The sequence below is a fragment of the Eptatretus burgeri genome, chromosome 1 (genome assembly GCF_056783735.1).
Source record: "Eptatretus burgeri isolate ZD-2024b chromosome 1, Ebu_testis_v1, whole genome shotgun sequence".
NCBI classification, from domain to species: domain Eukaryota; kingdom Metazoa; phylum Chordata; class Myxini; order Myxiniformes; family Myxinidae; genus Eptatretus; species Eptatretus burgeri.
In genome coordinates, this window is record NC_140961.1 from 73039873 (window position 1) to 73054315 (window position 14443).

Genomic DNA, 14443 nt, shown 5'->3' on the forward strand with positions numbered 1-14443 from the left:
TTAGACATCCTCTTGGGGCCCTCGAGGTGCTGAATGAGGAGTCGGAGCCGTTGGGATTACGGATTTCTTGGGTCAAAACAAAGATCCAGGCTTTCGGTGACATCTTGGATGCTGCTGTCCTGTCTGTGTCTGTTTGTGGTGAGGATGTTGAGGTCGTGGATAGATTCACTTACCTTGGCAGTGATATTCATGTCTCCGCAGGTTGTGAGCCGGAGGTCAATAGACGTCTGGGTCGGGCCTGGGGAGTCATGGATTCACTGGATCATGGGGTGTGGCGCTGCCGGTACCTGTGCGGGAGGACGAAAGTCCGAGTCTTCAGGTCCTTGGTACTTCCAGTCTTGCTCTATGGGTGCGAGACTTGGACTTTGACCAAGGATCTGAGACGGAGACTTAATTCCTTTGGTACCAGGTCTCTTCGGAGAATCCTTGGCTATCGCTGGTCGGATTTTGTGTCCAACGAGCGGTTGCTGAGAGAGACTCGGATGAGATTTGTTACCTGCATAGTCCGTGAGCGTCAGCTGCGGCTGTATGGACATGTGGCTCGTTTTCCTGACGCTGATCCTGCTCACCAGATTCTCTCAGCGAGGGAGTCTCATGAGTGGAGGAGGCCAGTGGGCCGACCACGTGCCTCATGGTTGCAGCAGGTTGACCATCATCTCAAGGAGATGGGGATGGGCCTGGCATCTGCCTGGGGGATGGCCAGACGGAGGCCCCTGGAGTACCGGCGGAAAGTGGACGCAGCGACGCGCTGTTCTGGCACATGCTCCCATACCTGACCTGACCTGACATTGCGAAAAGGTAAAATACGTTGGGCCAATTGAATAATTGGGTATTAAAAATAAATTGCGAATAATCGTAACTGCGAATAATATCGAACTTCTGGGTCACGCACGTACGGGCACGTGAGAGCGAAGAAACGGCCTGTGTGGTTTATTTATTTATTTATTATTTTTTTATTTTTTTTACGGGCACGTACTAGTATATACAAAGAGTGTTATTCTCATTACAATAGGTTTTCTTGTGATGAAAATGTTTTAATTTTGGCTGAACGGTGTGCATATTTAAAATGCAGATATAGGTTTTATACAATGATATGGACAAGTCCAGAGATTGGTCAATTTCAAGACTAAAAGTCTCAGGTCCCAATCAAAAAAATGACTGAAGTTGGACACCACTAGTACAAACTGTGTGGAGAGGAATATGAACTTTGTGGATAATTGGGCTGTTAGAAATAAATAAATATACCATCAGAGATGGGGAATCCCCCGCCATTGAATGAAAAAGGTCATACATATTCCAGATAATGAGGGAGGTGAATTGGAAACAAGACACCATTTGGTCATCATCTCGAAAAAGTTCCCCAGGGGTGAGGAACGTAGTAACCAAAAATAATTGAAATCAGATAAGCGGTTTTCCATTTATTACAAAAAACATTTTTTTGTCAAGATGGCCGCCCCAGTCGGCCATCTTTGATACGGCCACGCCCAAAATCAATAGGGTTCTTCCTTTTCAGGTGGTACATGTGTGACCCGAATTTCAAATCGATATGGCGAACAGTTTATGAGTTATCGCACTCACAGCTATAAATGTTGACGCCCGGACGGACGGACGGACAGCCGGAAGCCCGGGGTGACAACAATATCCCCCTTCCGCCACACGGCGGGGGATAAAAATATAAATAAATAAAGAGGAGGTAAAGTTTTGTGGCTGTATCTGCCTTGTTCACCCCATGTGTTCTCCACGAGCCTTCATTCTGATGGTTTTCAATGCTCGCTGTTCCACGTGTGTAATGTGCTTAACTAATAACAGTGCAGTGTGTGCTTCTAGTTAAATGTTTGTTCTTCAACTTGTAATTAATATAATTATGGATAGGAATCCCAGCCTGCCACTGCGGGTCTTGGTGATCTGAGGGGGGTTGTGAGGGTCTGGGTTACATTGGAAGATCCAGGCAGCCAGAGGCTTTCAAAATGAAAGAATAGATGTGACAGAATAGGGATGGATAGGGATGACTCACATTGTGCTGTTACTGATGTACGTATTGTTATATAGAAATGAGCAGGTTGTAGGAAATAGGAGGAATAAAAAAAAAATAATAATAATAATAATAAAATAGGAGGGTTGAGGAAGGAAGAGAGACGAGAAGGGGATGGATGAAGGTTAAAAATCCCTCCATTTTCACATACTTAAAATGAAGTTCAACTTTTATGCTACAGCATTGTCAAAACCATGACTTCATGCATTTCCAATGATTAAAACAGATCTTACTTCCACAGCACTTGCATCAAGTGGAGTCTTGTTCCATGTCTTGGAATCAGTAGTGGGATCAGCTTGAGACGAAGACTGTGGAGAGGCTTGTGGTTCCCGTTTGGAATTGCACCACTGGAGCAGAGCTGCACAACCCACAGAGGCAATAACTAACATGGCTATTCCAAAAGTAACATGGAGGGATTGAACTATTAACCTTTATAAAAGGTTACCGCTCACCTCCACACGTCGTTTCACAGATTGGCGTCACAGGTTTGCTGTGTTGGCATGATTTACACCAATCATAAAACAAACATATATTTTCTACAAATTTATTTGTAATATTGGTGATATTATATTTATTTGAAATGTATTTGTAATATTGGTGATATTAAAAGGTCGAAGTGGTCGAAATGGCCAAGGGTCTCAGCTGTGTAATCTGTCTGAAGGGTGTAAGGGGTCTAAAAAGGGTCTTCGGGGCTTTTGGGTATTCGGGAATTACCATTCAAACAGGATGCGATTAATAGGCATATAGTCTTCACAGCTTCCCGGATTGACTCACGGCTTCACCGCCTCACCGTGCTTTTCGTTTTTACACAAATACATTATTAAAAACGCACCACCACGTAACCGCCATGTTATTAAAAACACCTCACCTCCACGTAATTCAAAACAACTCCCACTGTGCAATTCAAAAAAACCTCACCATAAGTGGCTCGAGAGACCGGCTTGTTTTAACTGAGGATAAGTACCTGAATTGCCGTGTTGTCATGATTTACACCAAGCAGAATTCAAACACTTTTTTTGAAAATTGATTTGCAATATTCGTGATAATACATTTTTATAAGCAATTGATGTTGAAGATTTAAGTTTGAAAAAAAAAAATTCAAAAAAAATAGCCTTAGGAGATACACAGGTCGATGGAGCCTGGAAGTTTGGTATGATCTCACAAAAGTTTGAGGGAGTCGTTCATTGACAACACAACACATCACAGACACTGTCCAGATTATATGTGTGTGTATATATATATACATATATATGTAACACACAAAACACTAGATGCTGTCACAACACAGACTGGCTGCAATGTTATGGACAAACTAAACAAATGAGCCAGACGAGAGTTGCACCAGAGTGAAATTACATGACTAAATCTACCTTTAAATGTGGACATTGCGCCATCTTGTGGACACAGCAAATCAATCATTTACATACAATATTATCTGTCAGCACAATCAACAGGTTTCCACACAAGGAGGCTCAAAGTTTTCTTCCTACATTCTTCGAGACCTTATTGCAAGGCCTATTGAAATCAAAAACATTCCTCTGTAACTTTCTCAATCAAAACAAAAAGGTACACGACCTCACTATATTACAATACAAAACATTCATCTTTTGAACTCAACGAAACAGCAAAATTGTAACCAGTAAGAAAAAAAAAAAACATGTCATCAAATTGATGTCGAAAACCCAATGGCATTTCATGAATGAAGATCTTCTATGCTTCTAGTGAAGCAACAATGTATGGCTGGCAGAACAACCTAGACCTAAAGCTGACTAGCCTGGGTTTGAATCCCGACCCAGCTATAAAATGTCATCCCGGTGTTTCACAGGCAAGGTGATTTATAAATGTGTGCGCTGTCCCTCGGATGGACGTTAAACCGGACATCTGATCTGCTGACATGAGTTGGTGGATGATAAAGATCCCATGGTGTCCTTTGCAAAGAGTCGGGAGGTAAGCGCACCTTGGCAAATTCCAAATTCCTGCCCTAACCTGAGTCGAATGTCAGGCCGAGCCAGCACGTTCGTGAAAGGCTTAGACAAAGCTGCCCCCTCCCCCTTCCACAGCGAGCACCACAAGAGTGTGGGAATAATTGTGGCAGAAGAAGGAGAAACAATAATGCCTTTCAGCACCTCGATACACAAGTAAAAAAACATTTTTAAACTAGAAGGGCACTGGGTAGAGCACATACCTCTGCCACGCAATGCCCGATTCACGAGAACATATCGGGTCCAAGACATTTTTGAAATATCAGGCTATACGAGTATACGTATATCGTTTTTGGCCCGATCTCTCAATGATGAAGAATCACTTTGACGATTAAATAATTCTCATATCCAGATCGGGATTCAGGTCTTCACCAAAATCGAATCAATTCGTCGTGGTCACACATCCACGCTGTCCACAACTTTTTCAGATATCGTGCTACATACAATATAAGTTGAGCCCTATCTCTCAATGGTGAAGAATCACTTGAAATAATTTCGGATCTTCACCAAAAATTGAATCGATTTTCACACACCCAACATGTCCACCAAGTTTCGTCCGAATCCGTCCACAACTTTTTGAGATATCGTGCTATACGGTATATCATTTTTGGCCTCATCTCTCAATGGTGAAGAATTACTTAAAAAAATTAATGTCATAGCTGGATCCGGATCTTCACCAAAATCTTATCAGTTGGTCCTTGTCACACACCCAACCTGCCCACCAAATTTCATCCAGATCCATCAACAACTTTTTGAGACATCCTGCACACAAACAGACAGACTGACAAAGACAGAGAAGGGTGAAAACATAACCTCCTTCACACCTTCGGTGACCGAGGTAAAAATGTGAAAACAGAGGGGGATGAAATCTCAAAAAAAAAAACAAAAAAAAAAACAAACAAGGTGGGAATGACACCACAATCCTCTTTTGGATTACCATCATGACATCTTTTGATGTTTTACTTTTGTTGTGGGATTGTGATGGAACAACGTTCCATCACAATGTCATGATAGCAATCCATGAAAGCAATCTTCTGTGCTTCTTGTGATGTCATGATAGCAATCCATAAGAGGGTTATGGTGTTATTCCTACCTTGTTTGGTTGTTTTTTTGAGATTTCATCCCTCTCTGTTTTTACATTTTAAAAAAATAAGTATTCTTTTTTCTGTTGCTTTTTTTGAGGGGAATATATAAAAGTTAATAAAAACACAAAATACACAGATACAGATCAACTAGAATGTATAAAGACATCAGTTGTTAGACTCGTGGGGATTATTGCTTGGTGACGATGGGAGGCTGTGATGGTTAAGGTGAATCTCACGTGAAATGCCAGGTTGGCCATGGGACCAGAATCTTCTTCTTCTTTCGGCTGCTCCCGTGAGGGTTCGCCACAGCGGATCATCCGTATGATCCGTATGATCCGCATAGTGATTTGGCACGTTTTACGCCGGATGCCCTTCCTGACGCAACCCTGGTCGCCTCTTACGACACAGGGATATGGTACACCTATTTTAACCGGGGTATACACCGGCCCAGTACACTGGTACTCATTTCGACGACCTCGGAAGGATGACAGGCTGAGTCAACCCCCTGGTGTATTAATTCAGTGGCCCAACGGGGCTTGAACTCAGGACCTCTTGGATCCCAAGCCGCTGCCCTAACCACTACGCCAACACCAGGCTTGGCCATGGGACCAGAATAGCTCCCTTTATTTCTTTCCTCACAATTTTATTTTATTCTTCGATTCAAAAGACCTTTCCTATTGACCTTCTCCCTCATTTGAGGGCTCAACATAATTTCCATGCGTGAAAACCTCGTGAGGGCTCGTAAAAAGGAAATGCACGGAGGAAGAAGAGGAAGTTAAGAGGTCGGTTTTTTGAGAAGGAGAGCGGGAACAAACGCGGGACACGCGGCCCAAATTTGGCGATGGGTGACTCAGCCTGTGAGGGCTCATAGAGGAGCCGAGTGATCCCCGTGGGGCTGCTTGTTGGTGGAGCCGTCTGAGTGGACGGGACTGTGGTGGAGAAGAGCCGCTCGGTGCACATGGTGCCGTGTCGAAAAGAGGGAGAGAGAGCAGAAGCGTTTGCTCCTCGTCGAGTATCGTCTTGGCCAACCTGAGGCAACGTGCTACTTCATGGTGTTGCAGGAACTGCTTTGGTCCTTTGAGTCGTCGTGAAGTTTGTGGGAACATCCAAAGAGAGAGAGAGAGAGAGAGAAAGGGGAGGGGGGGGTGCGGCACCATTCTTGTCGCCTGCGGCTGGGACAAGGCTGCCGGAATGTCATCTCAAACATACCTGAATCCCCTCTCCCCTTTTTTCTTTTACCTATTATTTTTCTTTATACCCTAGGAAATTTTCCTTTGTTATATTGCTTTCCCTCCCCTCACATGCACTAAGATAGGGATATCTGGAGGGGTATTTAATTGTGTTGTCAGTTTTGTCTTAGCACCAGTCTGTCTTTATCTAATAATTTCTTTATCACCGCACGTCAGTGGGATTTCCTAGATGTGTATTGGTTTGTTGTATACCCTGGTCTCTGATCCTGAGTAAAGGATTTGCATTCATTCCAGTGTGTTGAAATGTGCATGCATTTGCTTACCTTTGCATTACATTACTGGATTTGCATTCTGTGTGTCGCCGTGTCGGTGAGTGGGGGTGTAAATTTGCATCAGCATTCGGATGATAACTTCGAACTTCGCTCGGTCACATATGACCACTAAAACAGCACGACCTCCGTGTACGTCTGCTGTCAATTTTGGCTTGTTTGGGTGACCTTGGGGAATGGTAAAGATGCAACTTAAAGTGAACAAAGTGGTAATTAGAAACCGCTTAATCATTCACGGGACGAAAGATCCCGACGCAGATGGCCCGTGTTAATGGAGACTGTCTGGTGTGACAATACCATGCGATGTCAGCATGCGTTGCATTGCCCGATACTCCAATGTACTGCTCCAACATATGGGTACCACATGGAAATAAAATACATCACCACAATATCTGCATGTCAAGTTGATATTTAACACCACAAAACAGAGGACAAATGGTCATTGCAATTTATCGATGATATTTTCACCAATCCCGATTCTGGCAAACAGCACTTGGTCTGATAAAACATATGGCATTAATAGTTTGAAGACTGAATGCTTGTCCAAAATGATAAACTTTCAATGTGCTTCTTGCCAGAAAGTGAGAAACTCTCACTGAAGCAATGTGAAGAGGGTCTTAATTATTAAACCCAAGGGTTTGAGTCAAAGAGTCGGATACACATCCTGATGAGAGTGGGAAGTAATGGCGGTTAAGGTTTAACATTTCAACATAACCATCATTGGAAATTGGTGCAACACCATAATGGGAGTCACGAGTGATGACACAAGATACCGCCGGCCACAATATTCATGTCCACCAGATTACAAGTTTAAACTTTCCATCTATTTGGTCAAACTTTCACAACACGATGTCTCCATGAGAACTGTCCCTGAGCTGCTCACAGTCACCGGCTTCCTGTGCGTTTCTTTGTTTCCCCTCGACAAGATGGTCCTAATTCAAGCTTGTTATCCCGCTCTGCAGCCGAGATGCCGACCCATATGCCCAACTGATTCGATCCAGCTTACTTTCAAAGGAAACGCTTAGAATCCCATTTTCAGCTTTAGTAATGGCACAAAGGTCCCAGTTACCCCTCAGGATCCACCTTGCATAAACCCCAAGAGTATCGTTTCATCACAACTATCAAAATCACTCTAGTTGTTTGAAGAATGGGGCATCCCTTTTGTAAATACAGGATTGTGACTTTCTGCACTTACTTGACCTGCAGTTTCAAAGCACATCAGATTGATGACTCGGTACATCAGCTTCAACTCGATATATCAAATGATTATCAGCCATACACACGAAATTTGAAAAAGCTCCACCTTTTAAAAATTAAAAAAATAAAATAAAATAGAATTAAAAAAAAAAATCGATAAAATGGTTAAAAACTCTCCAATGCCCAAGGACATGCCGAATATAATGATTCATACACCAACTAAGCTTGGTGTTGGCTTAATGGTTAAGGTGGCTGGCTTAAGATTTTAATGTCTTGAGTTTGAGCCTTTGTCAACCGTTAAATTCACACCAGGTGGGTTGACTCAGCCTGTCATCCTTCCAAGGTCAGCAGAAGGAGTACCAGCTTATTGGTAACAGGGACATTGCATTAGCGACACAGCCATGCCTCCAGAAAATGATGCAGCCAAGCAGCGGCACAGGCTGCATACAAATAAATAAATTATACACCAACAATTGCTGACCTGACCTGGAGGCCATTTGACCTCTCATGCCGATATTTTATCCACGCCCCATTAAATTACTTGTCTTTTCAGCCACAATTCATACACACCTGGCCTCTTCATCCATTCTACAGACGTACACATAACTTTATTCCTTCACATGAAATAATGTGGAGTCTCACTGTACTTGTCAAAATAAATAAATAAAATAAAAAGCTTTGCAAACACTTGGAATTTGTCTTTTAATCCTGACAAATCTCACACTCTCTCACCATGTCTCTCTGAAAGGACTGTCTGCCAACTCCCCCCCCCTCCAAACCCCCCAACCCCCACTACTTTCTTAACAATCCTCTTGAGGAAATTCAGTCATTCAAACTCCTAAGCCTAGTGTTGGCTTGCTCACAGGCATGGAGGGGGGGGGGGGCTCATTATCAGCCATGATCTTTCTTGGGCAAACGACATTTCAAAGTTGGCCTCCAAAGCCAACCATCCCCTGTCATACAAAGTTTTTCCCTTTGCACACCTGAACTCCTGTCCACCTAAAAGGTCTGCATCCACAGCTTGATGGAGTACTGCACTCCCCTCTGGGCTGGCTCCCCTGCCTCAATATCATTGGAATCTCTCATGATTAAGCGGAGTGTATGGCCTATCACTTTGCCATCGCCGACAGGTTGGTGATCTCTGTCCTCTTCTTCATTTTTTGTATATAATCGAGGCTCGTATAAGAGCTACCACACAGAACGTGTAACAAAGGGAGCAGGAGACAAGAGGGGTGGGAGAGGGAAGCACAAAACAGTGGGGAACAGAGACATGAGGAGAACTGTGGAAGGGAGAGGGATGGGGCGGGGTACACGGGGTAAACAAAATAGATCCTACAGTGAATTTGAAGGAGGTGGGTTTGAGGTGGATTAACGGGGGTAGAAAAGATCATGGTTTTGGATGGGGGAAGATAAGGGATGGTGGTGAAGAGTTGTTTTGAAGACCTGGAAGGAAGAGTGGGATTGAAGAGAGTGTGGGAGTTTGTTCCAGAGGTGGGAAAAAGCGGAATGAAAGAGTGAAGGTGAGCAGTGATTCTTGATTTTGGTAGTTTCACCAGAAGGGTGTTGCTGGCGGAACTTGAGCGCTCTATGGAAATATGGGAGGACAGACCACAGACAGAGAGGGGGGGGGGGAGGCCAGAGAGGAGATGGTAGAAGACAAAGACCACCGACCTGCCTCCAATGAGAGAGTGAGAGGCCTAAAGACTCAGCTTCATAGTGGGAGATGCTAATGATCCCAAATGCCTTGGTTTCCACAGAGTGAAGCCGGGAAAGGTGTGAGGCGGGAGCACCAGCCCAGAGGGGAGAGCAGTGCTCTATCAGGCTGCAGATGAAAGCTTTGTATGTGGTCAAGAGCTCAGGTGGGCTGAGGAAGGACTTTGCACAACTGAGGATTCCCAGTCGTCGACTGGCATTGGAGGCCAGCTTGGAAATGTGGCTTTCCCAGGAAACATCATGGCAGATAGTGAGACCCAGAAGCTTGAATGAAAGGACTTCTTCAAGAGCATTGTTGAGAAAGTAGTTGGGGGGGGGGGTGGTTCCCAGACGGTCCTATCAGAGAGACATAGTGAGAGTGTGAGATTTGTCCGGATTGAAAGACATGTTCCAAGTGTGGACCAGCATGTGATTTTATCCAAATCTGCAGGAAGTGAAGAGGCTGCTGCTTGCCGATCTGAGGGATGACAGATGGAACGGCAGAGGGTGAAGTCATCAGCAAAGAGAAAGCTGGTAGGCGGACAAGGGTAGTCGATCAAGGCGAATTTAGTCGTTTTTCAGCCGTTACTAGCCAACAAAAGCGTCCATAGCAACGGTTCTTTCTCACACATAACTCGGACATACCGTGAACCTACCATACCAGTTTCGTGTACATCTGACTCACAGTCTCTGAGATATAACGAACTTCGTTTTTTTATTGTTTTCGACCAGGGTTCATTCAAAGTCTATCTTCTCCGACAGTTTTCATGGGAGCGGGCTGAATTTTTTTTGTTAAGGAGGCTGAATGTGTTGCCCACAAACGATCATAGTTTGATTTTTGAATTTCGATATTTTTATTTTTTTTTGAAAATTTCAAAGCCCCGTTGCTAGGCAACCGAGGGGTCCATAGCAACAGTTCTCAAATGCGCACAACTGGGTCATGGTATGAACCTACCACCGGAGTTTCATCAAAATCGGCCTCCGAATAACGGAGTACTGGCCTGGACAGACAAACAGACAGACAGACAGACATAACGACGGAAAACATGACAATAAGGGTAGATATATCGACTACCCAATAAAGAGGATTTTCCAGAGAGGCGGAGAGACCATTAATGAAAACCACAAAAAGCACAGGGCTCAGAACACTGCCTTGAGGAACTCCAGTCTGGACAGGAAGAGGGGATAAGAGAACTCCATTAAGGGCCACAGATTGACTGTGACAGGAGAGGAGATTGCCTTGGATACCATAGGAAGAGAGTTTGGTGAGCAGGGCAGGGTGCAGACCACATCAAAAGCACGCAACACGTCCAGGAAGATGGTTCTGATCTCATGTCTGGCATTGAGTACCTCCATCCATTGCTGGGAAAGCAGAAGCAGCATGTCCAGGATAGAGTGACCAGGTCTGAATCCAAATTGATGATCGGAAATCAAGCCATTGGAGAAGAGGAAGGATTTTATGTTGGAAGCAATGATGGATTCCATGACTTTGCTGATGATTGGGAGCAGGCTGATTGGTCTGCAGTTGCAGGGATTTGTTTTTTCACCTTTTTTTATGCAGGGCAGTAATATTTGCTGATTTATAAGCACATGGCAGAGGACAATGAGTAAATGAGAAGGTGAACAGAATAGAGAGAGGGTGAGCAAAAAACAGCAAAGCAGGTTTTTAGGACATGAGGGCTGACACCATCTGGACCGATTGCAGAATCTGAGTTGAGGGTTGAGAACAAGCTCTCCACCTTATCAGGAGAAAAGGACACAGAGTCCAGGAACAGCTTGGTGTGACTGGGTAAGGTGGGTACAGAAAGTGACAGGTTTGGGACACAATATTTAGAAGCAAACACTGTTTAGGCATTCAGCTTTTTCACGGGCAGTGTCAGCTGTGCAGCCATTTGAGGTAACGGCAGGGATGGAGGGAGAACATACACGAGAAACAGACTTCACCAGACACCACCAGGAGTTGGAAGAGGGAGACAGGTTTGGGAGTTCAGAGGTGAGATTGGAAAGATGTTGTTTCCTGGCTCTCCTGAGGGTAGACGCACACTCGTTTTGAGCTTTGAGGAAGGAACTGAGATTGCCTTCAGTCGGAATTGCTTTCCATGAGGTGGAGGCAAGTCGTTTTAGGACAAATGCCTTGCCACAAGCTTCAGTATACCATGGGCGGGAGGAAGGGTAGGACAACTGCAGACGAGAGGGGATAAATCTGTGCATGAGGGAGCGCAAGTTTATTTGAAAGAATTCCCAGGATAAGTTGATGTCAGAGAGAGTAGAAATGGGAGACCAGTCTATAAGTTTGATGGCTGCTTGGAGACCCTGCCAGTCGGCCTGAATGAAATGCCAGACTCGTCATGTGCTGAGGTGGTTCTCTAATAATGGCCAGAGAGATGACCACTTTAACAAGCATATGGTGAGATGAACCAATTGGTGCAGAAGAAGAACAGCAGACATTTTCTGGGAAATTGGTCAAAATAAAATCCAGAAGAGATTGAGTACCGTTGGCGAAGAACCAGGTCGGGAAGTTGACCGACTGAGTCAGTCCCAAAGAGTCGCAGAAATCCTTTGCTGAAGTGCCATGGCAGGTGAGAGAGGTACCCACACCCAACCAACTGGCATGATGGCAATTGAAGTCGCCACATATGTGGAAGAGAGAGTTTGGATGAGTGGATAGAAGTTGGTGCATGTTTTTGGTGAGTGAGATGTAAATGAAGTCATCACTATTTGATGGATGGTACAACACACATAAACAAGAGGTGGGAGCAGAGGGGAGCAGTAGCCCGAGGTATTCCTGGGGGTGTTGTGGAGTGAAAGCAGTGCATGGAGAGTGAGGAATAGAGTTTTTTGATAAAGAGAGCAACTCCGCCACCAGGACAAAGCTCAGGTCGATCATACCGGAGGAGAGATTAGCCAGGGAGAGAAACTAAGGAGTCAGAGATGTCTTGAAGGAGGAAAGTTTAGGTTAAGCAGATCATGTCTGGTTTGTCAGTGGCATGATGAGAGATCAGTCAGGTTAGTGTGAAGGCCTTGGATGGTTGAGGTCCACACTGTTAAGGAAGAGGGAGGGGAGAAGGCTTTGGGTGCAGGGGAGGGGGAGGGGGAGGGGAGGGAAGGAGAGTTGTTGACAGTGTGTGGGGATTGCAGAAGAGCTTGGGGAGGGTCAGATGAGGAGAACAAAGGGCTGGGTGGTGAAGGGATGAGTCACAGTGGGGGGTAATAAGAGAGGTGGCAAAGGGAAGTGAGAGACTGGAGGAGGTGGGGAAATGAGTTGGAAGAGAGCGGGCAGGGGAAGGAGGCAGCTTTGTGGATGCGAGGGGAGCAGCTTTGAGAGGGGGGTGAGAGGGGAAATTTAAGGGGAGGGGTGAGGGGGAGAATCGAGGAAGAAGGGTCAGGGGGGGGGAGAATTGAGGGAGAATGGACAGGGAGAACTTGGAGGGGGAAGAGGGAGAAGTTTTTTTGAAGAGGGAGGAGGTGGCTGATTTGAGAGAGGGGCAAGATGGAAGCTTTGAGGGAGGGGAGACAATGAAAGCAGGCATGGCCATGGGGGGAGGAGGGAGAAGGGAGAGGTGGGGAGAAGGGAAGGATGAGACTGGGTGGTGGTAGTGTGAAGATGGGAGCAGGTGGGGGAAGGAACAAAAATTGAGGGGGTGGGCAGAGGGAGAGGTGTGATGAGATTTGAGGGGTGGGAAGAGGGGGAGGGAGCTTTGAGAAAAGGGAGTGATGGGGGAGATTAGAAAGGGAGGGTGAGGAGAGAGATTTGAAGAGGGGGGAGATTTGGGAAAGAAGGGTGAGGGGGGAGAATTAAGGGAGAAGGGTGAGGGGGGAGAACTGAGGGAGAAGGGTGAGGGGAGAACTGAGGGAGAAGGGTGAGGGGGAGAACTGAGGGAGAAGGGTGAGGGGGAGAACTGAGAGGAAGGGTGAGGGGGAGAACTGAGGGAGAAGGGTGAGGAGGGAGAACTGAGAGGAAGGGTGAGGGGGAGAACTGAGGGAGAAGGGTGAGGGGGAGAATTGAGGGAGAAAGATGTGGGGGGAGCTTTTGAGAAAGGTGAAGAGGAAGCTGGCGTTGAGAGGGGGGAGCAGAGAGTGATGTTTGCCTTGAAGAGGGAGGAGGTGGATGAATTGAGATTGAGGGAAGCTTTGAGAGGGAGCAGAGACTATGAGAGCAGGCACAGTCATGTAGGAGGAAGGAGAAGGGAGGAGTGGGGAGAGGGGAAGGATGAGACTGGGTAGTGGTATGGTAAAGCTGGGAGTGGGCAGGGGAGGGACAAGCTGGGGGGAGGGGGTGGGAAGAGGAGGAGTTGTGATGAAGGGAAAGAGAAAGCATGTTTGAGATATTGAGGAGTGTACTGAATGAGAGAGTGAGATACTTTTTAGGTTGGAACGGAGCCCACAGATGTTTGAAAACCATACAGTTTGGGATACCAGAGGGGGAGCTGTTAATAAAGCAGAGGAGTGAAGAGAGGAGGTAGGATGGGGGCAAGATGGGAGGAGTAAGGAGAGGGTATAACAGGGGAGGAGTTATGAGGAGGTAGATGTAAGGAGGTGGGATGAATTTGCACTGAAGATAGAAATAAATAATGAATGGAAGATGAACAAGTATTGCAAAATGGGATTTTAAAATTTGTACGTCAGAGATTCGTTTTAATACATTGAAGGATGGATGGAGTTCAGAAGAATTGAGAGAATGAAGGAAACATTGTAACAGATGGAATTTTTCAGCATGGGATGAAAGAAAGGTCGAAAATAACTCAGGTGTTTGAAGAAGATGAAGAGCACGGCAAAGGGAGGGAGTCGAAACATTTTAAGACCGTTTTTTCTTTGTTTGTTGGTTTTGAAGATTGGGGAAGGGGGGGGCAGAGTAAAGGAAGAATTTCAAGAAAAAAATTGTGAAGGTGAGTGGTGAATACTCATTACCCCCTCCCCACCCCAATCCCTCCTCCTT

The 14443-nt window shown here is 45.5% G+C and overlaps 1 protein-coding gene across 3 annotated transcripts in view; it reads right to left on the reverse strand.

Annotated features, from left to right (window-relative positions):
* ZFYVE27 (zinc finger FYVE-type containing 27) overlaps positions 1-14443 on the reverse strand; it is a 141288-nt gene that overhangs the window by 92986 nt on the left and 33859 nt on the right. For all 3 annotated transcript variants that reach the window (XM_085888072.1, XM_085888078.1, XM_085888087.1), the window contains exon 6: positions 2266-2390. In XM_085888072.1, coding sequence (XP_085744198.1) covers positions 2266-2390 — 125 coding nt within the window. The remainder of the gene's footprint in view (positions 1-2265; positions 2391-14443) is intronic.